Source organism: Phaethon aethereus (assembly GCF_964289735.1).
Source record: "Phaethon aethereus genome assembly, chromosome: 1".
NCBI classification, from domain to species: domain Eukaryota; kingdom Metazoa; phylum Chordata; class Aves; order Phaethontiformes; family Phaethontidae; genus Phaethon; species Phaethon aethereus.
Genome location: NC_138575.1, coordinates 133,886,617 through 133,911,528, shown reverse-complemented (window position 1 = coordinate 133,911,528; position 24,912 = coordinate 133,886,617). Strand labels below are relative to the sequence as shown.

The 24,912-nt window shown below is 37.0% G+C and overlaps 1 protein-coding gene across 1 annotated transcript; it reads right to left on the bottom strand.

Annotated features, from left to right (window-relative positions):
* Positions 1 to 1,719: 1,719 nt before the first annotated feature.
* On the bottom strand, positions 1,720 to 23,958 carry BCLAF3 (BCLAF1 and THRAP3 family member 3; the record flags this gene model as incomplete). Its single annotated transcript, XM_082009001.1, has 11 exons — positions 1,720 to 1,749; positions 3,445 to 3,600; positions 8,134 to 8,229; positions 13,851 to 13,965; positions 15,867 to 15,985; positions 16,827 to 16,890; positions 17,089 to 17,203; positions 17,894 to 18,072; positions 20,343 to 21,008; positions 21,352 to 21,930; positions 23,918 to 23,958. The coding sequence occupies 11 exons, from the start codon at positions 23,956 to 23,958 to the stop codon at positions 1,720 to 1,722; spliced, it is 2,160 nt and encodes a 719-aa protein (XP_081865127.1).
* Between the last annotated feature and the right edge of the window lie 954 nt (positions 23,959 to 24,912).

Below are 24,912 nucleotides of genomic sequence, written 5' to 3'. Positions count from 1 at the left end.
GTTGCCTGCCTCTATTTGACCCGGGAATTTCTTTCCTTTAACTTCCCTTTTTGTATGTGCATGTCAAAGTTCCTGAAAAACTAGTTGGATCATTAATGATTGTTATTCAAACTGAAAACCTGGGTTTTAGAAACAAACCATCTGGTGTCATTGTTGAAGGACCACAACATCATTGGATGTGGCACACTTCCTGCCTGCTTATTCCCTATGAACACTAAGCAGTACACCCCATGAACTGAAGATTAAGTAATGCTATTTTAGCTGTTCAGAGCCATACCTACATTTTCAAATAGTCTCTTTACTGAGGGCATTGTGAAAAAACATTACAAAAAAAAAGCATGCAAAAATCACATCCTGACTTTCCACCCAAAAAACAGATTTCCTTTTCTCTGAACATACCTCTACCCAATATTAGAATTCTGATCTACTACCTACAACAGTGACTAGCCTGCATTCTATATGGCTAACACTGTCTTGGAAATGACAGAAATACAATAGCCTGCATACATTATGGATATGGTGAACAAACTTTTTTCTTAAATAAGAACATCTCCAAAAACTACTTGCTATGCATCTTTAATTTACCAGCAATAAGAAGTCCAAACAAATCTGTAATACATACATACAACCCTATCATATATTAAGGCAAAGGCTATAAACAGGACTTAAGCACAATATTGTTTATAGCTGCTTATAAACCATGTCTGACTATTTGAGTTTTGCACACAGCATAACAATATTGCACTACAGTAAACTTCAGAGAACTACCAGGATTTTGAACAAAGTTACAAGCTATCTGCATTTAAGGCAGATTCAATTATGAACAGCTTTGTTACAAGACATGCTTATAAAAACATAATGTTTTTGTTTTTCTTGTAATTAAATACTTCAGGCCCCAATTTCAGAATCCAGGAAATCAACAAGTCATTAATGACGAAAAAGATTAGAGAACATGTGGCTTGGTCAAGAATGTCATACACCAAAACATAATGAGACAGGATAATTTTGAATACAGACCAACTAATCCTCTAAAACCCAAGCCTGCTTTCAGTGCAGTTATAAGCTACTGCTACAGTACATTACATACCTGCCTGTTACCATTCATTTTAAATCAAATACTGAAAGTTGTCCCAACATTCTAACAATTTACAAATGTATATACACATCAAAAACTGAAGTATATTATTAAACTAAAGTAATATAAAACACTGTTTTACAGAAATGACTGAACGGAGGTGTAAAAATCTATTGCACAACCTAAAAGGTCATTACTTGGAAAATCCTGAGCTAATGTGCTATTACCAAACAATTCAGGCACTTTTTTTTTTCCTTTTTTTTATTACATAAGCAATAATCTTTCAACATATAAACCTCTGGGTATAACAACTCAAGTTCCATCTATAACATCATACTTAGAGGAAAAGTATTCAATAAATAAGACTCTCTTGAACAACTTCTTTACTTGAGACTGGTATGCAAAAGGAACTAAAAAGGTACATACTACAATGTTTCAATCGAATACTGTACTTTAAAAGCAATTATTAAAACTGTAAAAAAGTTTTGCAGCATTCCACTACTGAAAAATAAAGTCATTTTTAATCAAGAAAGTTACAGGGTTAGTTCCTTTATCTTATTTTAAGTCTTGACAAAGTTGTCAAAAAATGAACAGACATTCCCTTTGCTGTGTTATCTGTTTCAACTTCAGGATCACAGCTCAGTTCAGGTTTCTGCTGCAATATTTAAATTTCCCTACAGAGAGAAAAAAAACCCATTACTGTCAAGCTGTAACAGTGGGAAAAAAGCCTCCCAACTTTCTACGTACTGTATTATTATAGTATGTAACATACAAGATCCTTTCAATTATGGATTGAAACAGCCCAGCCATAAAGACAATACCTTAAAGGATGCATGTGCATAATTATTTCAAAAGTGTGAAATAAAGATGTTCAGACCAGTTCAAAAAATTTCAAGGACAAGTTTAAACATTACAGTAGGCAAAATATGGGGAATGCTAGAATCTGAGGAACAGCTTGCTTTAAGACTTAGCCAACCAGCAATCAGTACGCTGTTAAGAAAATGGCTGTCATACTTCTTCAGGATTTATTTTACTTTAACTCAAAGACACTCAAGTTCTTCATTGGGCTTAAAAAAAAAAACCCAAAACCTATATTCAGATCTTATTATGCTTCTCTAATTCAAATCATAATCTCCAGCAGCCAGATTGTGCTAAGTGTGCGTTATAGGTTCCAGACAAGAACCTTAATATCCAATTATAGAAGAGCATTGGAAGTTACTAGGGAAAAGCTCACTGCAACAAAATTATGTTGTAGTTCTATGCCCATTTTACAAGGTCATAATTTTTGAAAAAATCCTTCTCCATCTATTTTCCACTAGTTTCAATTCAATTTAGCCTTCATACTTCTGAGTCCATGTGCAAATATAAAAGGCATTCATCAGTATACTCCAGTAACAAGTGACCTCTTTATCCAAGTGTGTGGTTTTCTTTGGGGTTTTTTTGTTTGGGTTTTTTAATATTTTGCCTCCCCCCCACCCTGTCTGTAAATGAGTTTTTTTTGAAAACAGCTCTAAGAACCGAACTCTAATCCAACTACAAATGCTTATGCAAGTGTATTTACTTGTAGCTAGGTGGGCACAGAATTACAAAATAAACAAGAATTCACATAGAACACAGAACTGCAAGGGACTATATAGGTCATGTCATCCAATTCTCTGATGTCATGAGTAACCTCATACTTTCATCATACTTGATCAATTCTAATAAAGGATTTAGAATGTCTTAACTACTGATGCCCACAAAAGCTGCAACATTTTATATGGTTGAAAAGTTCTTCTGCATTTCAAGATTATCATTGTCCCATACACGCTGCAAATGAAAAAGTATTGTAGAACAAAATGTGCCTAATTTTTTCAGCTTGAGCTTATAAAACCATTTTACAAGGACACTATATAGCGTATGATGCTTTATTCAGAACAGTACTCCAGTAGGTACTTTAGGGCACATGTTTAAGGTAACATAACAAGGAGGAGACACAGACATAGTAAAAAAAAAAAGAATTAATACCTTTCACATTGATTTAAAACTGTAGCCTAAGAGGACATAGTATTTTTACACAGAGGGATGCTTTCTCTTCCTATCAACAGGAACAGAGATCAGCTGAGCTCAGGAAGAGAATACTGAAACAGAAGTAGCTGCAGAATCTGAGGCCCTCTGATTTGCAACTACCTAAAGCAAGTTTCACCAAGTTTCCATGGAACAAGCACGGAGGAAACAGGAGTGCAGAATCAAATTTGCCTGTAAAGTACAAAGAGCCAATATTCCAGAAAATCCCATCCAAGTTATCTATTCCAATTTTTAAGTCCCCATGGAATCGTATGAATATTCATATTTTATAAATGGTTTAATGAAAAATAAAGCCAACTTACCTTTTCTTTCCTCAAAAATCCATCTCTGAATTTATTAGTGGTAAATCCCCTTACACCAAAAGAACGTAACCGCTGGTACTTAGCCTGAATATATAAACCCTTCTGTACTAAGCCTGATTTATAATGGGATTGCAAACGGCCATCTGCAAAGTTGGTCTGTAAGGGTGGGGGAAAGGAGGAAAAAGATAATGTGCAAAATGAGGACATCAAAACTCAATCGTTTATATTTACAGTTATACACATGTAAAACTTACAGTACTGAAGAACAGAAACATGCATTTGCAAGTACAGAGCCTCTCCCTTTATTTCCCATCTGATATTCCTCAGACCACTAGCTACCATATGGCTCAAAGAACCACTATATTGTACTTAATGTTTAAAACATCTGAAATTATCTTCCTCACAGAAAAAAAGTAAATGTATTGTATAACATTTTAACATTTTTTCAAACTAACGAAAGTAGAACAGCATCAGAAGAGTTTAAGACAACACCTCACTATTGCTAACAAATTCAGTGACATCAGACCTGCAGTGGGCACACATGGCGAGTCCAAGAAAGTCATACTAAACAGAAGTCAGTATATATATATTTTCCCTGTAATTTTAACATCTTACAGTCTGAACCTATGTTTGCTGCTCTATGCCTTTGTCACCTCCAGACTGGAATACTGTAAGCTAACCTAGTGTGGGACCAGGAGTAGAGGCCACAGAGATAACCAAGGGCTTACAGGTGAATGGCATTATAAATACACCAAAAGAATATAGCAAGACCAACACTTGACCACACCAGTTAAAGTTATAAACAGGTTTTCATTTCTAAGCACTCAGACCTCCAAGAAAATAGGCAGCAAAAATCTTTAGAGTAAGAAAACCCCCATTTATCGCAATTTCTCATAGTTTTCTAGTACTGTCTTTTTATGTTTTCAAACACAGTCCGGACAGAAAGGATTCCTGTATATATTCATCCTTTAAATTTAAAGGTTTCCCTCCTGCAAATTCAAACAAACAATGGCTTTCCAGCTAAAAAAGAGGAAACATCCCGACCACATAAAATTCTTGTCATCTTTTACAGACACCTTTAAAGGGTAGGAAAGAACAAAACGTATCAAGACTTCCTCGAGCATGACCCAATTACTTTGGCAAAAATCAGTCTCCTTTTGACAGAGTAAGGATCACTTCAAGAAAAATCACATGCTCTGAGGTTGCGTTAAGTTTGGTACCAGTTTTTCCACTGTGTGGCTAGTGAACAGCTAAAGAAAGGACTGTACAGAAAGAGGTGCCTTTATGCAAATGCTGAGGTTTTGTTATTTCCCAAATCAGTTCACCCACCTACTGCGTAGGAGATAGCTGAGAAGCTGGCTCCATCAGTCCCCCAGGGTTACTCTTACGGTGCCTGTAGGCAGAGGACACTTGCAGAAGGCTATTACATGCTAACCCCTTTCCTGAAAAAGATCAGAGGCCAGCCACAGTACAACTAAATGCCAGTAAATTCTTTAACTAGGTATATGCCTACCATAGGGAAAACTGAAGGGCATTTTTAATGCTGGATTAAGCCCCTGAACACAGTTAAGATTAAGAATTGCCATTTCTGCCACAACTGCTGTGGTTCTCCGTTTTGACATAGGTGGCTAGAGAGGAGGCAGCCTTAGTGGTCTGCCACTGCATTTGTACGACAACAAGCAAAGGAGCAGATCAAATAAGAGAGGGGGAAAAGGTACACAATATTGAAAATTAGATTAGACACAGCTTAAAAGCTCCAACTCAAGTGTCCCAGCAGTGGGAGGGAGGGGAATACTGGTATTATTAATGTAGAACAGAATCAGCTGTAAACAAAGTTAATAGACTATATATACTTTTGGTGCATAGGCACTGCAGTCACCCATAGCTTAGAGCAAACTGAGGTAATCTAAGGTGTATGGAAAACATAATTAACTTCTGGTCTAAAGTAAGGAAAAACCTGCTAAAGTGACATCTAGTTTTACATTAAGACTATTTTATAAATAATACTAATGACAATATCTGTGAACCAATGGCCTCAAGTCCTGAAATACATCTATATCAGCAAATATATGCCATCACACTAGGTCAGGCTGGGACGGAGTTAATTTTCTTTGCAGCAGCCCACATGGTGCCATGTTTTGGATTTGTGACTAAACCAGCACTGGTAACACACCAGTGTTTTGGCTATTGCTGAGCAGTACTGGCACAGCGCCAGGGCCTTCTCTTTTCTCTTTCCCCCCGCTCTGCCCCCAGTAAGTAGGCCAGGGGTGGGCGAGAAGCTGGGAGGGGACCCCACCAGGACAACTGACCCAAGCCGAGCAATGGGTATCGCATGCTATATAACCTCAGCAACATGCTCAGCAACAGAAACGGAGGTGAGGGGGCTTTGGAGGAGGGTAGTCATTGCCAGGGGACTGGCTGGGCATCAGTCAGCTTGTGGGAAGTGGTGACTGACTGCCTCTGCCTCACTTTTTTCTTCCTCTCTCCTTCACTTCAACTGTCTTCATCTCAACCCATGATTTTTCTCACTTTTGCTCTCTATTTTCTCTCCCCTCTTCTGCCAGGGGAGAAGGGGAGCTGAGGGGAGAGCAGGCAAGCAGCTGTGTGGTGCTTAGCTGGCTGGGGTGAACCCACCACAGCCATTAAGACGCTGAACTGTGTTAAACAGTGAATGAAGTTTAGTTCTAAAGATTACCACATATGTACCCACTTAAAGGTTGGCTTAGTGATTCACTGCAAAGTGTCATTACAAAAAAGACCTTTTAAATTTTGTAAGATTTCTCCATATCCTTTATAAAACTGTTGTTTTAAAATATCTTTTTTCCTTCTTCCAAAAGGTTTAACTTACTGCAAGACCATATTTTTTAAAAGAACCCTCTAAATAAAACCTCCTTTTTGCTTATGAAGTTAAAATGCCCCCATTTTATATACCAAGAAGAAACATGGGGGGGTTGGGGCGATGATAGGAATGGCAGGGAATGGGATGGGAGGGGTGGGTGATTTTTTGGTTGTTTTTTTGGGGGGGGTTGTACTTTTTTTTTTAATAATCAGCCAAAAAGTCTGCTGAGTATAGAAGACAGTCAAATCACCTTCTTAAGCAGGTTTCTGCAACAGCATAGGAAGGAAAAACCCTCTATGTAAAAAAAAAAGTTGATGAAATTAAGTCAAATCAGCGCTGCTGTTCCATGGCAGTGATCAATGTCCTATACACATATGCAAACTGCAGTCAGGGTGCACATGCTATTTTCCCTACACATATTAAAGCACCATGGGACAGATCACTGGTTACAGCAATAGTCAGGCAATATTCATATATACATGCGATGACAACTTAAGTGGACACTTTCATGCTTGCATAGTTTCCAGAACTGTAGGCTCATCATAAATGAAGGCAGACTTCCATTTTCTTTATAGCACATCAACTACCAGCACTGCCTCAATGACGTGGCAGCCGGTGCTAAAGATCTGCCCCCATTCCCTATAGGTTGGCAATAGAGAGGGGATATTGATTAAGAGGCTATGATGCCCTTATGTGTTAAAATAGTTATATTGGGCTGACACTTGAACTTCAGCTTGGAAGACTTTTTTTTTTTCTTTTCAGCAGAATAAAGTTATTTTTCACTAGTGTTAGCTTAGCTATCTGGCCAAGATTGACTGGCAAGGCACATCTAAATGGGAAAGTCTGAAAGCCTTTTTATCCAACAGTTCTCTTATGTTTGGTCTGAGAGGGGAGAAACAAAAACACCCAAACAAAAAACCCCACACCTGCACTGCCTCCCTTTCAAAATACCATCCAAAAATGCCAGCTACTTAACTTAGCCATCAAAACTTTACTTCAACTTTACTATCTACAAAACAGGAAAGATGACTACCTATTCTGTGCGTTATTTTACTCTTGAGAACACACCTGTTAAATAAGTAGGGCTAATTTTAAGGTAGAAACTGAGTGTAGGTTCTAGATGTGATTAATACTTTTCTAATATAAAAAGCTCTAACTGGATCCATGCATAGCATGCCACTGTCAGTAGAAAAGGAAGAAAGTGTTTTTTTTCTTTTTCTGCTGAACCCATGATACCTTTTACAAATCAAAAGGCATCAGAAAGCCACTGCACTACCCCAGGAAGAAGCACAGCTGCCCACTCCTTTACCATCTTGAGGCCTGGTGAATAAATTTCATTTTTTTCCACAGTTTAATTTTTTCACAGATTTTTTTTCTTTAAATGCATAGACAGCAGTATGCAGGATATACAGAAGAGATTAGTTCCCCGCAAATCCCTATATGAAAGGGCTAATAAAATAACGGTAATACAATTTTGAAAGCAAAACAATTCATGTCTCCCAGTCTTGGGATATAGTTCAGGCTTCTGCATGCATTAGGCAAAGGAAAGAAAAGCCGATCGGCTTGTTTTTTGGATAAATGAGTTTTCTAGTCATTGTCTAGTTTCCACAATTCTCATTCTCAACTTTGCAGTTAACTTATTTCAACTGCCTGGATACAATACTGGACAACGCTGCTCAATCCACTGCCAGCAGTCTTACCTACTAAGAGCTAAGTCCCCCATTATTTCAATGGAAACAATTAGGCTACGATGGCACTGTTTTTCATGGCACTTAATACCTTCAAAAATGTGTCTCCCATTACTGAACTCAGCAGGATCAAATTATCATCCAATAAAAGCCGATCTGTACCTTAAAGGGTCTTCTGATGGGTCCTGCATTTTCAAGGTGTCCTCCAATGCGTCTGTGAGGGTAAGTATCACTTGGTTTTGAAGAATAGTAAGAATTCTAGTAGGAAAACAGAGTTGTTAGCTTAATGTCACCAAATCATTCAAGAAAACATACAACATTTCCAGGTTTTACTAACAAACACTGCAAATATTGCAACTCTTTCAATCTTATAGCACTTGATACAGTAACACTGTTTGAAGGAACAAGAGTAACAGGAGCATAGGGACTGAAGTCCAGCCCGGCTGAAGTGGTGGCACAGCCCACAGAAGCCAAAGATGATACAGACCATTCTACTTAAATATCATCATCTCAGAGAATTCTAAGCAGGTGACAACCCAATTTAGGCTCTCCACACCCCACCCCTTGAACAGATGCCTTAATCTGCATGCAGCAAGTGTAGTAGACAGGCTGCTATCGCAGACATCCCTTGAGTGAGGAATACAGGCAACAAGATTAGTACTCTGGACATCCCTGTTTAGCATACGGTCATCATAGGTTAGCATGTTTTAGAGAAGACACATGCACTGTTACTATATATGCCACCACAGCAACCAGACAATGACTGTGCAGCACGTTACACTGGTCCTTAGAAGATTCTACTTTTAACTCTGTATTACAGGGGAGCATTTTGAAGATAACTTGCCTGCCACAGAAACACATGATTTCAAAAGCAAGTGGCACAGACAAGCAGTATTGAAATTGTTGTGTGTCACACTGAAGAGCTGCAGTCAAAACAGCCATGGTTACCTAAAATAGAGCACTCCCCCCAGCCACTGTCCTGTGTATTTTGTCCCTTTTCCTACTTTTCTCATGACATCTACCTTGAGAGGATGCACACAGCTAAAACATCATTCTTTTCCATCATTGCTTACGATTATAAATACTTACAGAAACATTAACATAGCATATGCCAGTATGTAAAGTCATCTAATGCAGACAGAATGGACTTGGTAACAAACTCTTAGCAATCAAATTTTTTGATTTTTTTTTTTTATGGTCTATTCTTGAACAACTGTTCCAATGCTAAAAACTCTGGTGTTTTTTTCCAAAGGAAATTTTAACAGCTTCAAATGCCTGTTAAGAAGTGCCCAAGAAGAGAACTCTCATGAAGTATTTCATATATACTAACATCTAATAAACAGAAATAAATGCTTTGCTGTTCACAGAATTTCTCTTCTCCAACAAAGTACCAAACCTTGTGCCACTGGATATGCTTTCTAACACTGTTACTAATTGGGGACAGGGGCTATAAACACAATAGAACAGAGTTAGAATCCAAGTTAACTTTCAACTGGGATTTAGGCTAGCTTCTTTTTTTGAGAATACATTATTGCCCACAAGTCAACTATTTAGTTTCTTAAAATGCCTTGACAAGAGGGGATCCAGCAGAGAATAAAAAAAGAGGAAGAAAGACTTCAGGAAGTGAGATCAAAGTAGTCAAAATGGCTTTTCCAAGAAAAAAAGGTATGGAAAATTAAATACATAGAGGAAAAAGCACGTCAGGAACTTTCTAGTTCCCTTCTTATTCTAAGAATATGAAGATACTCCATGAAATCAAATCAACTTTCTCCATACAACACAATTAAATCAGGAAGCTCCCTGTTGAAGTACACTCCTCCTTAAAGCTGAGATTTTTTTTTTCTTCCTGAATTCAATAAAATTTCCTGTTACAGTTAAAAATAAACCTTTGGGAATTAAAAGAAAGCTTCTCTCAAGTAACTGTGGATACATCCTTCCCCACCCCCACCTCCCTCAAGATTCAAGTACATTCATGGAAATAACAACATTAGAACTACTTATTGCAAAGATACTACAATCTACTCTTCAGGAATTTCCTAAACCATGGATTTTTCAAAAAAAAAAAAGGTGAAGTAGAAATAGATGCTGCTTCTAATCAACTCTTTAGCGATCATCTTTTTGTCAATAGGGCACAAGGCTAGATGGACATTTCATACAATCAAGTCTAGACAGACATTTGTACCTTCAAGGCACAAGTTCTTCTCAAGTTTAAGCTCAGCCCCCAATTATTGAATATTAACACAAGAAACACTCCCCTTCACTGGCCTGCTGTAAAAGGTGCTCATATCTTGCACTGAATATTGGTTAATCATGGGATACCAAAAGTAGGCCAACCAAATCAATACCATTTTCATGTTTAATTTTAACCCAAATGACTAATATCAGCCCTTTAACAAAAGAGGAAAAAGTGGTGTTAATATTACATTTTGATAGTTTACTGTAAGGACATTTTAATATGACCAGCACATTACCTGTTTTCACCTTAGGCAACATCCTAGCACCAGATATGAGCTACTGCTCAGGCTTTCAGTTTTTAAGCATCCATCTTTCACCAATGCTCCTCAAGCAGTGATAAAAACCACAATGAAATTTTACTAACAAAGACAAAAATGTGCAAATATTTATCCAATTTTTTTTTTTAAATCCTGTGTTATAATTTAAGATGCTGTAGTGGTTTTCCTGTCAAATACTCTTTTTTTAAAGTTACTTTTGCCATTTTCTGAGCCTTGGCACTGTCATGCTTGTCATTTGAAACCTGGCGCTCTGATGTACTTTTCTCTCAATAGTATCTATAAACAAGAACAAGCCAACCTTAGAGGAGTGTTGAATGTTAGTTTTTGTTTCGGATTTCCAAGGGTTTGCTTTTAAGATTACAGGTGGAACGCGGAACTCTCTTCAACAAAAGTGGCAAGAGATGTCTACTGCATACTCTTTCATGTGTCTTCCTACACCTTTACAATTTTGCCAATACAACGTGCTACCACTACATCTCTTCTGCAACATAAAAAAGCCTCTCACAAAAACTGGAGACCTCTACTTGGACTGTGAAACCTACTGAACCAGTATCTACCCAAGAATCTGTAAGACTGAGCAAAACCACAAAAAGTTACCTTCTTATTCAACAGCTATTATCTTAGCTCTTGCTTATGCTTCAAGCTCTCCCTCAGTCTCCCCATGTATTGCTGCGCCCCAGCACATATCCTTCATTTTAGGATGTTTCCTATTTAAAAAGGTGCGGTCTACCCAGCATCCATGTTCTGGTGACCCACCAAACCACTTCTTAAATCCAATGCATTGTTCTCCAAACACTGCTTTTTAGTCGTCATCCTTACACTTTTCAAGTTGATCGGCAGTGTTCACACCTGAAGTGTACTATTCTGACATGCTCTTTCTGAATGGCAAATTCCAACACTTGTCCTCTTGCAGAAAGCAGCTACAAATGGCCTTTACCTTCATTCATTTTTGGTTTTCCTAAGGCTGCTTTAAACTCTACTAATATTACACTTCCAAAGTAGTAGTGAATAGTCACACAGCTCTGAATTTATTACAGAAAACTACTCAACGCAGAAATGATACATGTGGCTGAAATTACAGTTGGCTGCTTGGATGCCACTCCACTTAACTCTCACAACAAATACTAAAGCAGTACTAGCAGCTTACAGGTACGGAGATCGAGCCTTAGCTATTGCCCACCAGGATAAGTCTTCTTCAATCACACCCAATCCTGAAGAACCCCTTCAAGGAAAGCCATTCTGAGCACCATACATTTCTCACACAACATGTCTACATGTCATGGGAAGTGCCACATACAGGAGCTAGCCTATTCAGCTGAATTATTTGTACTGCCTCAGATACAAGTTAGTTATACTAGTGATCTGCTCTGCGCAGGAAGATCTCTTTCTGCATTACTTTACATCTTGAACATTAGACATACTAGATAAACAGGAAAACAGACAAGGGGAGCAGAATAAGAATCAAAAGGCAAGAACAGAAACACAAAAACAGAAAAGCAGATGCAATTAAAGTGCCAATTAATGTATTGCAGACACATTTGCAAAATGTCTGTAAGCCCTCCGAGCCAGTTGGCGAGCATTGATTAATTCTATTTTTACTGATGAATGTGGATGGCAAACTAAAGCAAACTAAAGCATTTTATTTTTCTACTTGTCTGCAAACCAGCTTCTGCATGGCTGACTTCATGAAGAGTCATTCCTTCTTTAGGATGCCTTGCATTTGTAATAGCCATGCTTTCACAGCTACTGTTGTTCTGAATGGCTAACTCCTCACTGCAAAGTAGGACTTTAAAAACTGTGTGTTTGCAGTTTGCTATTAGATACCAAAATACATTCTTCCTGAATCTTTAGCATATCTAACAATAACTCAGTTTCTATTCCAAAGTCCCTCCCTTTTTATTTGCAATTACTATATTACTTAATGAGCAATTACTACTTGTTTTGGGGGACTTCAATCTTAGTCTTAAGTAACATTTTCTACTGTTAAAAACTTGGGTGTTTTACACAGAAAGACACACTGTTATATCTGCAAGGCAGCTACATTTCAGTGATGGTCAGAACTTTGACCAAATAAAAGCTACTTTTGATGGACCTCAGAAAAGTTTCACGGTCTTTTCAAACGCTGTGTATAGAGTATTAACTACAATATATAAAGACGGACAATTTACATTAATCTCCTCATTTTGCACCAGAAAAAAAAAGAAGATGTTTTAGAATTGTACTACAGACATGAGTACAGCTTTTCTGGTCTCACCAGTTCCCCAAGTTAAACGAGCACAAACACTTCGAAATAAGACTACATTTATTTCAAAAGAATTTTCCAATAATATGAACCTAATTTTACTGTCTTCCCCATTTCAGTAAAGCACATTACAGAAAGATAGCTTAAAAAAAAAAATCAGTGCCCAAACTAGCTTTGATAAACGCAATATTAATGCAGATAAGCTTTTCCATTGGATAACATTCCATCCTCAGGAATGTTATTTCAGACATCTCTAATTATCTCTGTGATTTGTTTCTAAAATAAGAGCTTTCCAGAACTTTTATCATAATGAGAAACACTGTTTTAGTAACAGTGTTTTTTAGTAACAATACCATCCTACACAACACAAGATTCAGGTCTTCCCTTCCAACCACTGACAACTAGAATGCAGGAGAGTACACTTTTTCTCAAATTGTTCAACATTACCTCAGGTTACCTGCTCAATAACAAGGCCTTTAATTTATACTTTAGGTAGTACATCATTAAGTGGAAGACATGCAATACTAGGTACAAATTTATTTTACAAAGCTACAAGTAATACAAGTTTTTATTTCATAAGGCCCCTTAATCAGTTAATTTCAGTAAGTAATTTCAAACCTAAAATTTAGTTCAAAAGTTTAGTTGGACTTGTTCCTGCTATTCAATAACAGATCTAAAGTTCACCGCTTTATTTCCAGATTAGCTGAAAAAATGTTTTTATTTCACCCAACATACTGATCTAAACTAGCTTTCTGAAACAACAAATCCCTGGCCAACTCACTGCTAGGTTATAAAAAAAAAACAGTAGCAAAAGTTGTTATGGAACACTCCATAGGCATGCAAAAGCAAAAGAATGTTTTTGCTATCAGCAATTTGGTCATAAAAGTGGATTTAGCTCACTTGTATTAACCTATGCTTCAAGAAATATCTGAAATACAGCCCTAGAACTGTGAAATTAGCAATTTTATTGTTGAGCAAAGTCTGAAGATAATAAATTTCACTTGAAATTTAAAAGGACAAGACATCACAGATTGTTAAATTTATGCATAGACAATCAGCAAAAAATGAATTATAAATGCAAGAACAACAAACGCAGAAGCTACTAATTCTACATTTAGGCTTACCAGGTGAGGTTTCCCAATAAATTTCCTGAAAGGTGGTTTAATGAACCTCATAGGCTTTTGGAAGCCATCAAGTTGAGAGTTTTGTAATTTTGAAAGATTGCAGCTTTGCTGGTTCCTGATGCATATGTGTGCGAGAGAGAGAAAGAATAATTAAAATCTAAAGCCATAGCATATCAAAATCCTGTATTTTTAATTACCTTAGCCTAGCATTTGTACCACTTAGAAGTGCAAAGTGATGGGTTTAAAGTTATTTTCTTCTAGCACATTCGACAAATTACTAGTCCTCTGACTAAACTCAAGCCAGAGTTGCACAGAATTATATAGTAAGCTGTATTCTCTTATGCAATGACAGATTATCGGAGATACTTCTGACTCCTTGAAAGCCTCGCTGTGCAAACCGGGTTTCCCTGGCTCACCCCGTCAGGCCTGCACGGCTGGTCATTGCCTCCCTCCGCTGGTTGAAATGCTTTCTGCAGCTCAGCAGTTGTTTTGCACTGTACTGCCTTTAACATTATACAGAACCTTCCATTTCATGAAATCCCAAATCCGACAGAAGCTCAGATAAGTATCTACATGCTAGCTAGATGCTCCGGTTTCACCCTCAGCAAGCAGTGTGCTCTGGCTCTGGGTTTTTGCTTGCTTGAGTTTTGTTGATTTTTAATGAGCACATTACTAATACAGATGTGTCTATAAACCTCTAAATAAAACATATACCATGAAAAGTAACCACCAGAAGTCAAAATTCATAGTTCATGAAACATTCAGAAACAGTTTTCATAGCTGCAAAAAAAATTAAGGCAAAAATAGAGGCACACTGGACTAGCTCATAAGCATTGCCAGTATCTCACATGTGAACTATGAAAAAACACCAACCTTGGGAAAATTCTACCCATTGTTCATTACTGCCCTTGGCCCACATTACATCATCCACGTTACTCTGATAGTGTAACCCCTCCTCACATTGAACTCCAGCATAGCCACACTCGCTGGAGAAACTTGAGCTTCCTGCTTTGAGCGGCATACACAAAAGGTAAGCAAGACAGTAACTGTGGAAGTGGCAAATAAAAGCCGCCTCAGATAATCAGGCCAAACATATACTAAAGACATAGACCCAGGTACACAAAAGGCTATAATGCAACAGTCCAAAATTTAATTTTTTTCCCCCACTTGATAACTTTCATTTCTTTGTTTAAGGAATCTCAAACACAAGAAATATTTCTTCTGCAGCTTCACAAGTCAGTTTTCCCAAGTAGGTGTGCATTGCCACTATTTGCCATTATAGACTGCATTTAAAAAGAACAAACAGCAGCATATTAACAGTGATCTGCAAATCATGACTACAGCATAGATACATTTCATTATACTCTGGCAATTCTTTAATCAACGTTTCTTCTAATACAAATAAGTTGAGTCACCTCTGTAATCAACCAACCTCACAACATCAAAAGTGGAACAGGATGACTGAGGTTAGAAACACACCTCTGGGGCAAACATCTTTAACGAACCTGTTGGAGGCATTCATAGCAGTAAAAAAACTAATAAAAAAAATAATCTAGCTTTTCTTCATAAAATTCTCCAAGAATCAGAAAAATTCCAGTTCTTTGTTGATATTCCCCATGACATTACAAAACAACCAGGGCAACACAACAATGCATTCATCCTAGAATGTTTATGCTTTTATGAAACTACAAAATACCAAGAGAATCGTTGTTACATGGCACATCAAGGAGTTTAAAAATAGTTAAGCATCTTTAAATTCATTTCCCCTCAGTCAGTGCTACAGGTTGAGCTTGCTTTTCATTTTGTCCCACTGCAGCTTAACTTCTTTCAGGGTAACACTCCATTACAGAGTGGTTTACAATGTGTGTCAGTTGAATTTCAGTCCGAGTCAAACTTGCAAGGACAAACTATGGAAAAGAATCACAACGAATGTGAATGTAACTGTGGAAGAGTCAAAAAATGAATGTATAAGAGAACTACTGGCTTGGGCCAACAAGATGATTATCTGCCAATTACCTTGGAGTTACACCATCTACATGAAACACTCTCTCATCTTCATTCTTCAATCTTTCTTTTCTCCTCCTTTCTATATCGTGCCGTAGATCATTTGGATCTTCTAACACTCTCATAATGTTCTAGTTAAGAGGAAGGGTTAAAGTCACATTAGCTAGTAATAACTAAACACTGAGATGATTCTGTCCTTCAGGGGTTGCACCTGGTATATAACCTTGTTAACCTAGTTCAACTACCTGCATATAGGATGGATGCACATCAACCCAAGGATCCAAAGTTGAAAACAATAACAAAAAGTAGTCCCAAACAAATACCCTTTCTTGCACCACCTGCCTTTTTACAAGTGTCCAAATAGTGAACAGAGCACTGGAATTCTGCATGGAGTTAGATATTAACTAGAAGATAGTCACATAAATTCAAGTCTTAATAGTAGAACTTCTTAAGTTGAATCGCCACAGACTTGCATTATAGGAAAAAAAGGTAACTAAATCACAGTAAACATAGCTTGAAAGGGGAAGGCAGAAAATCTTGTGTCCCTGGATAAAAGCATGGGATAAAATAGAGTTCTGAGGAATTATGTGGATGTTGGGCCATTCTAGCATTAGGGTAGCAGAAACATTAAGTCTTTTTCTAATCTCAGAGGGAAAGAGCAAGCCACATTTCAGTCACCTACTTGGTATTTACACTATTTAAAAACAGCTAGGTGTTCAAGGGGCAGGAATAACCACACTGCAGCTACTCTGGAGAACACATCTACATTTTACTCATCAGTGAACACAGTATACTTGCACCGTCATGGCATCTGTAAATATGCTCAAGTGTGCATTTCTTTCAAAATAGTCAGAATTACTGATGTTCTTCAAAGCATGCAAAAATGACTTACCAATAGCAAGGGGGAAATGTTTTTAACATCTATATCATTTTAACTTACTGTTTGACAAAAAAGTGAAGTAATCAAGATACCTGGGGAGATTCAGATGGCACAGTTCGTTTGTTCTGAAGTTCTGCTAGAGACATGTCAATCCTCCTGGAACACAAAAATATTACATAAAAACAAGTGCCATCATTATAAATAGCAAAAGCATTATTGACCAACTACAGAATTCTTAACAGGCTATAGACAGGTAGTTTAGAATCAGTGAAAAAACACTTTACATTGTGTAAAGTCTACTGAAGATTAACTACCATAATGCAAATAAATTAAGGCAAAAAGCATATGAATTACCTGTGAATTTCTGGATCCAAATGTATTTTAACTTCACTCATATTTGCAATTGGTTTGTCCTGAATTTTTGAGAACCGTTCATGTAGAGTTATGTCAGAAGATGTAAAATAATTTGCTGAGAAAAGATATTAAATACAAGAATGTTTGTTTGTAGTATTTGAAGTATACAGTGGGAAATTGTATCTTTTAAAAGATTAACTCTTAAGGACACGAAGACAACTTCTGAGATTAAATTTCAAACTATTTCCACTTGCAGTTTAACATTCACAAATGAAAGATTAGGCTATCCTTATTAATTAATTAATCCTTAGACATCCTTCTTATTTAGTAAGATTAAGCTCAATAGAAAGTTCACTATTTGTCAGCTCTATCACAGTAGTACTCAAATGACTAGAATCTATAAAAAAGTTCAACACTGAACATGATACAGCAGTCTAAACACTAATCTGAAAAATTAAAGGAACTATATACAACTAGGAAGTTGTGGCTACAGCAAAGCTCCTTTTTTTTCTTGTTTCCTAAACAAGCAGGTTAGTCTTAAGTACTTGCATAAAAATCCTTTCGACCTTAACACTCCATAGTAATGCCTCTATCATGGACTGAGACAATCTTACAATCATTCTCCACCCAACTACTTTAAATCCTCAACCTACATTTTCCTTAAACAACGCAGAATAAAGACAAAATACAAGTGAAGCCAAAAGGCAAACACCCAAGACTTACAAGGACAGCATACCTAATTCATTAGATTTGTTTTTAACAATCACGAATAAACACATACATATACCCCAAATATTACAGCCACCTTTAACTTGATGGATAATTGTGATTATTTCCTGAGTAAATTCTCTGGATGGGTCATTTTCAACATTTTGTGTTACAGACTCCATGTGCTCAAACACCGGATGAAAATTTTCGGTTTTCCTGCCAACAGCAACCAGATCATGGGACATCTGTCTCTCTGTAGTATGACTAGAAGCAGTCCTAGAATAAAAGTTGGATATATTAACTTAAAAAGAATTCACTATATCTGAAAACTTCAAAGAGACGTGTAGAACAAAGCAATAAATTAAGAAGTTAATTTTAGGAATAAATGTGATGAAAACCAAAATCTCATTTTGTTCCTTTTTTAATTAAAAAACTCCTAAGGCTGTAAGGAAGAAAAGCTATACTAAAATACAAAGACATACGACTACACTCTCAGGAATTCTTGTTTTGGTGAAATATGTAATACAAAATCTGTGATTTTTAAACTTAATTCATCTAGATTATCAAATAAAGGCAAATGAAGATCCCAATATACTACTTTAGTATAATTCGGGAAGACAATTATGTATGTCTTTGTTTATAAGGAGCTACCAGACAACTTTCAAGAACAGTTCAGAGATGTAAGAATCTCACAGCATCTTTGGAAACGGAATCATCACTTGAGCCTAGTAAAACTGCTTTCCAGTGGCAGTGTGTGAACTTAAGAACATGTTTTGCATCTTTTTGTCAAATTTTACTCATTCCAAGTAAGTTACGCCCCAAGTGGTTGCACTGCTGCTTAAGAATTATTTTGACAAGGAAGCTAACGCTTTAAAAATCCTGCTGTTCTTGTTGCAAGGAAAACGCTTGTCACTCAGAAAGATAAATTGAGGACTCAAACAGCTCGCGTAAAAGCTTTTAGAATAATGACTCTGCAAAGTGATTATGTGCCTGCCCATCCTGTATTTGAAGCATGAAAGACGAGAATTTCATACAAAAATTGTATCAGAAATACCCTCTAGCAGGTGCCAGAAGTCATATTTGTCTCCAGTAAACTGGAAATAAACACACGCAAGAGGGAATCCAAACAATCTCAATTGTAGATGATTTGAATTCTCTACCTGCTCCCCAGGTTTATAAAGTATTCTTCTCAGCTGAGTCATTTCAAGTCAGGTGTTTGTTAAATGCCTAAAGTAGGCAGCACAAATATTCCCAGTCATCAGCTTCTGTAAAATTAGTGTTATTGTCTTTAAAAAAAATAAAATATTTAGCACTTTTGGCTGCGGAAGGAAACATTCCACACATGAAATTAACTGTAATCGATGTAGTAGTTTCTTCAGTCTGCAAATAATTACCACGTCCGTTGTACATGCTTTTCAAAAACAGCAGGCAAGAGGCTACTAGATACAGGAATTGTCCTGTGGGCTTACAACAAAGCCCAACAATAATTAAGTTATTTCCCTTACATTATCATTCAGGAAGTTAAATGCTTGTCATAGCCCAGTGGCAAGGGGACAGGGGGTATTACTCCATTTCCCTTTCCTCAGTCTTTAAAATTAGCCTCTAATGTGCAGACGGTAACTTGTCTTTGTAACTCTCCGCTGTATTACATATTTCTGAAATACTGGACAGGGAAAAAGACTGACATAGATTTTTATTTGGGACAAGAGGCAAAATACCTTTAAAACGAAGGCTGATCATTTTGTAAGGGAAGGTAATCCCTTCCAAAAGGGATTACTGCCATTATATGACATTCTTGCCTGCAACAGCAAGGTAACAAACCAGGAAGGCCTGAAAAAAAAATCTACACAAACCAAGCTGCTCACTCTACCATGTATCCGTCATCTAGATTTTCATAATATTACCACTTTCTTCCAATTCAGCCAGCATTGGGAATGCTAAAGGCAACCACAAGTATTAGACCGAAGACAGACAGAAGCATACTCTACTGCTGTTCAGTTCTGATGCCTCAACAGATTGCCACTTCATTTGTTACACAATAAATAACATAACCTAGGGATAGCTCATTTTTTGACAGCTTTACTGAACTTGAGATCTTGAGCATCTGAATGTGTACCTGAGATTTATGTAATTCAAAGGTTATCTGGTTTTTAGAAGAAATGAAGGATGACTCAGTCCAAAAAAAAATGCCATCATATTCCAGAAGCAAGCACAGGACTAGGCTTTTCTGCTTTTGTATTTAAATCAAAATAACACATTTACTGGTCATAAGCAACTTTTAAGTATGGGTTTGTATCAGGCATATCTGCTCTTTCCACTTCCTACTACATCTCCATGAAATGAACTAGGGGATCTGTTTGTTTGTTTTTTTAATAGAGGTAGGCTGTAAGTTTCCAGTCTGGGCAAGTTAACATTTTAAACAAAGTAACATGAAAAAGGTATAACCTTAGTTTGTCTTGGTTACCTCATAAAGAAACCATGCTTTCCTCCAATATTGATAAACTGTAAAGACACAGGAATAAGAAGAGGTGAGGGGAAACCAATACCTGTACTTGGTCACCATTTTCTTCATATCCACTTTGATTGTGAGACGTTCCCTCCTACAGTTGACATCTGACAGTTTCACATCTGAAACAGTATGACTTGAATCATGCTGGCTATCAGAGGAATTTACTTTTTTCCTGAATTCCCCTTCTTCCCTTACTCTTTCCTTCGGTTTGTTTTTAAAAGATCTCAGATCAGCATCCATTTTGGAAGAGTTAACACAAGCATTGCAGCCCTTCTTTGAACTATATTTAACAGGTACTTCAATGTGCCCTTCTTCAGTCCATCTCACTCTTCCACTACTAAAGTAATCTAACTCTTTGCTATTCCGGGCACCCTTAGAAGAACCGTATTTCTGGTCTTCCTGCTTCACATACTTCTGAGCTCTATCATCTGAAAAAGGCTTTTCCGCATCCAGATGCCTGCGCCGTTTGTGACTGTACTCATAGGGTTCTGTCACAAAGGTAGCCTCTGAGTACTCCCTTTCCGCCGATCGGTGGGACTGGGCACCCAGATTTCTTTGCTCCTCCTTTTCTTGGTAGGGTGGAAAAGATCGTTCTTGCTTCCACTTGGAATTTCTTGCTACTTCTCCACCGTCATATCTCTCCATTTCTTTAGCCCTTTTAGACGTGTGCCCATATTCTCTGTAATCGTGATCTTCAGGATACCTGTGTTGACATAAAGCAATTTACACTTGCACTAGAGAAGAAAGCGAGAACTTATATGTGCAGAATGTTGGACAGCAGAATGCGTGGCAAGTTAACCCATAATCCCTCACGCCAAGGTACAGATGTGCAGGGGCTCTTAAGAGGGAAATATTATCCTTTCATACTCTAGCCATCAACACGATTTACTTAAAAGACAAATACTTCACTACTACCAGTCGCCCATAATTAAACTACAAAGTGGCCAACGTGTTTCAAGGTGGATATCTTCAACTATAATGAAAACTGACTTTCACTTGAGGCTTTACACCACAATACCCAGGTTTTAATTATTTTATTCCTATACCTCTTCTGTAAAGAGCTCCTTGCCGTAAATTCATCAGAAACTCTTCTGGGTGACTGACCATACTTCTCTTCATGTAACCTCTGGTGCCTCAAGTCATCTTCATGCCATTTTCTTTCAAGTTTACATGAAGCCCCTAATGGTCTATGAAAAGATTTCATTCCTTTTTCATTTCCAGTGACTTTGTAGTGCTCAAACATGTATCTTTCTTCCGTTTTGTGCTGGTAAAATGGACGATCATGCTCTTTATATGGTATTTCCGAGTATTTTGGTGGTAACTGGCATCTCCTACTGCTTTCAGTTCTTTCAGACAAATGTGTTCTGTAGGGCTTATGACTGTAAGTATCTTCCATGGGAATTCTTTTCAGGTTTGGTGAAGGTGATCTACGTTCGTACATTCTCTGGTGGTTATTTCCATGAGGTGCAAACCTGGAATTGCTTTGTCCATATTTTTCATCTTCTGTTCTCCAAGGCATAGGTTTCTTTGGGTCCTTACGAAAGCTTTTATATTCACAGTCATAATTAGTATGAGCATGCCTTTGCCTATGATGCTCTGGACTCCTAAATGCTGGCGACAAGGACCTAAGGCAAAAATAAAATCCACTTTGAGTAGTCCCATAAAATTGAATCAACCTCTTAATGACAGCATCTATTCCCTAAGGAAGTATAGTTTAGTACACAATTTTAATCAACCGGTAAAAAAAAACAACCAACAAAGATATTCAAAGTGTCATTTGCCTGGCCAGAGTATCAAACTTACTTTTACTCTGTTGAAATACCCACTCAAAATAGTTTTAAATCAATCATTTTTCTCTCTTTGCAGTTTTTAATTTAAAACTAAAAATAACTTCATATAGATGAAGTTTCCACTACATTGAAAACAACTGTTACACACATTTTCACACTTCTCAAGCATTTCCTATCTGTTTCAGTACCAAGAGGAAAAAAAAGGGGAAAAAAATCATATAAAGAACTGCAAAAAAAAAAAAACCAACCCATCTTTTCAGGTTTTCTTTCCATGCCAAAACAACACCCAAAACTGATTGAAAACGATTACAAAATATCATATTTAAAATGTCACACAGGTAGGCTTTTTCCTGCAGAAAAGACTGAGTTTGAGAAAGAGGTTTTGGTCTTTTTGTATAATGCTGTGTACATATATATATACACGTATACATATGCACTTCCACACTTACTGCCACTTTTGCTACTAAAGAGTTCAATTGCTAAGATCCACTCAACTACACCATTCTCAGCTTTGCATTTTCACTTACAGTTACAAAAATGAAAGCAACCTATGAAGAGTTCTTTCAGATGAAATCTCTTTCTTTAAAGAAAAAACAGCACAAGCCACTAGCAAGAACCGGAAAGTAATCCCAGACATAACAGTTCTGCTTGTATTCAGGTATTCACAGTACACTCTTGATACATTTTTTGATGTTCTCATTAAAGTGTAAGTTGAAAACTATTGAAGGAAGTCACTTCCTTTGTGCGCATATTGTAAATGTACAAGTTGGCATAGCTATTTTTTCCATTTCTGTAAATGAGTTCAAACGCAGAATCACAGATCTTCATACAAGTATAATGGCTAGCTTCCAATAGCACCCATACTGCTGCTGCCACCCCATGTCGTTCTGGTTAAAGCTTGCATTTTAATGAGAGCTGGGGCATTCCTCCCTGCCCTTCACTCAAAGGACATATTCACAACTACGCATCTAGTATGGAAGTAGGTAAGATTTCTCTTTTTAAAAACAAACAAATAAAAACACACACATTTTTGTGTTATACAACAAACTCCCTTGGTCTTGGTCATAACAACTTAATTGGTCTGTTTAGAAAAGCAACCCAAAACCAGCAGAAAAGTAGCTTCAAGCTCGTGAAAGCTTAAAATTGTGTTCCAGTCTCCTAGTTTTAACACCTCAAATTTGCATTGCAAGTCCTAAAAATTAAGCAGGTAACTAACAGCATGAAGTTATTCTGGTTACAAACATCAGTTACACATGCTACTAGACTAGTGACCAAAAAGAAGAGCACTGACTCCTGTGTTTTCAGTTCACATTATGTTGCAAGGTACATCTAACTGTGCTAAAGATGAATTTGCGGATCAGCCTCAAATGCTGAGAAACCCTGAGGTGTTTGAACGAAGAAGTATGTTTCTCAACAGTCAATCTAACCCTCCCTGTAGACCAAGAGGCAAAACAGGAGCAAGTTACAGACATTAAGTGCACCAGGTGGTGTTTCAGTAAAAATAACCTGAACTAGTTTGGTGCTTGGAACTACCTTATGCACAAAATCCAAGTCCCAAAACATGCAAGCTGAACAATGTTCTTGGCAGACAGTAAAACTTTAACACCTCCAGCTTAAAAAAAAAAATCATAATAATAAAATTGCAAGTTGGGAAAAAATTGTAGAAGTTGTTCAATTTGGAAAACAAATTATATTTTACAAAATACACTTTACAAATTGCAATTCTGGGTCCAATTTTATTTCTTTTATGCAAGTTTTAAGTCCTAATTAAATCCTTATATAGAGCTACATTTCAGAGCACAAGTTATAGATAAATATTTACCTTGGTTTCCATCGTGGTGACCTTGATCTAGATCTTGTCATCTTCTCCGATGTGTTTATATGAGTTTCTTGAAGCTGTAAAAATGATACATTTACTAGTCTGATAACAAAGTTGCACTACAAATTGTGAAAAACAACTGTCCCTGTCACAAGTGTAGTATTAGATGCTTCAAGGTTGGTGAGGAGTATTTATAGGGTGTTCTACTTTTACTCGCCTTAAGATGGGAATTAGAGGTAACTTTTCCTAACTGCCTATCTTAGAACACAGCTTATTTTCTCTGTAAAGATTTAGGTATTTGACCATTGCTCCCCTTCCCTCTCCGTTTTGTAATGCTGTCTATTCACTCTGTTTTTAAGCGTTAATAATCTCGCAAGCAAGCTACAGCAACTTAAAAATGCTGCAATTGTTAGTATGTATTGAATGCTATAGTGGATAGAGAGGAGAGAGACAGCCAGCTTTAAAATGAAGTTTACAAAGAAAAATGTTTTTGCATCGAGTTATATTCTGAACTTCATATATACTGAACTTCAAATTTATAATATACACTGATATTTTTACATGGTTACGGACCTCCTGTATGCTTTAACTACTCCATCATCACACATTTCATCCAAATAAAACCATGTACAAAAGATCACTTCATTTTTATATGTCACTTGTTAATAACCTACTACCTAGACACAGATTTAAATATACAATTGATGCACTTTAAGAGAAAGCACTGCTCCTGAATTCTGGAAGTAGCTCTGGGCATCCCTTCTCATAAAACCTATGGAAGAATGAGAAAAATACCAGTGGAATCTACCCTTCTTGCTCTTCTTTGCAAAAAGATACTAGAAACTTGGAAAACAAGTGATGAAAGGATATACAAACTCCAAAATTCACAAGTAAAGTGACTTGTGAATAGGAATGGAATGATTATTCATTATTTAGCAAACACAAGGATTAAAGCAGAGTGAAATTATCAGGTAACTCATCAAAAGTTGGGAGTTTGG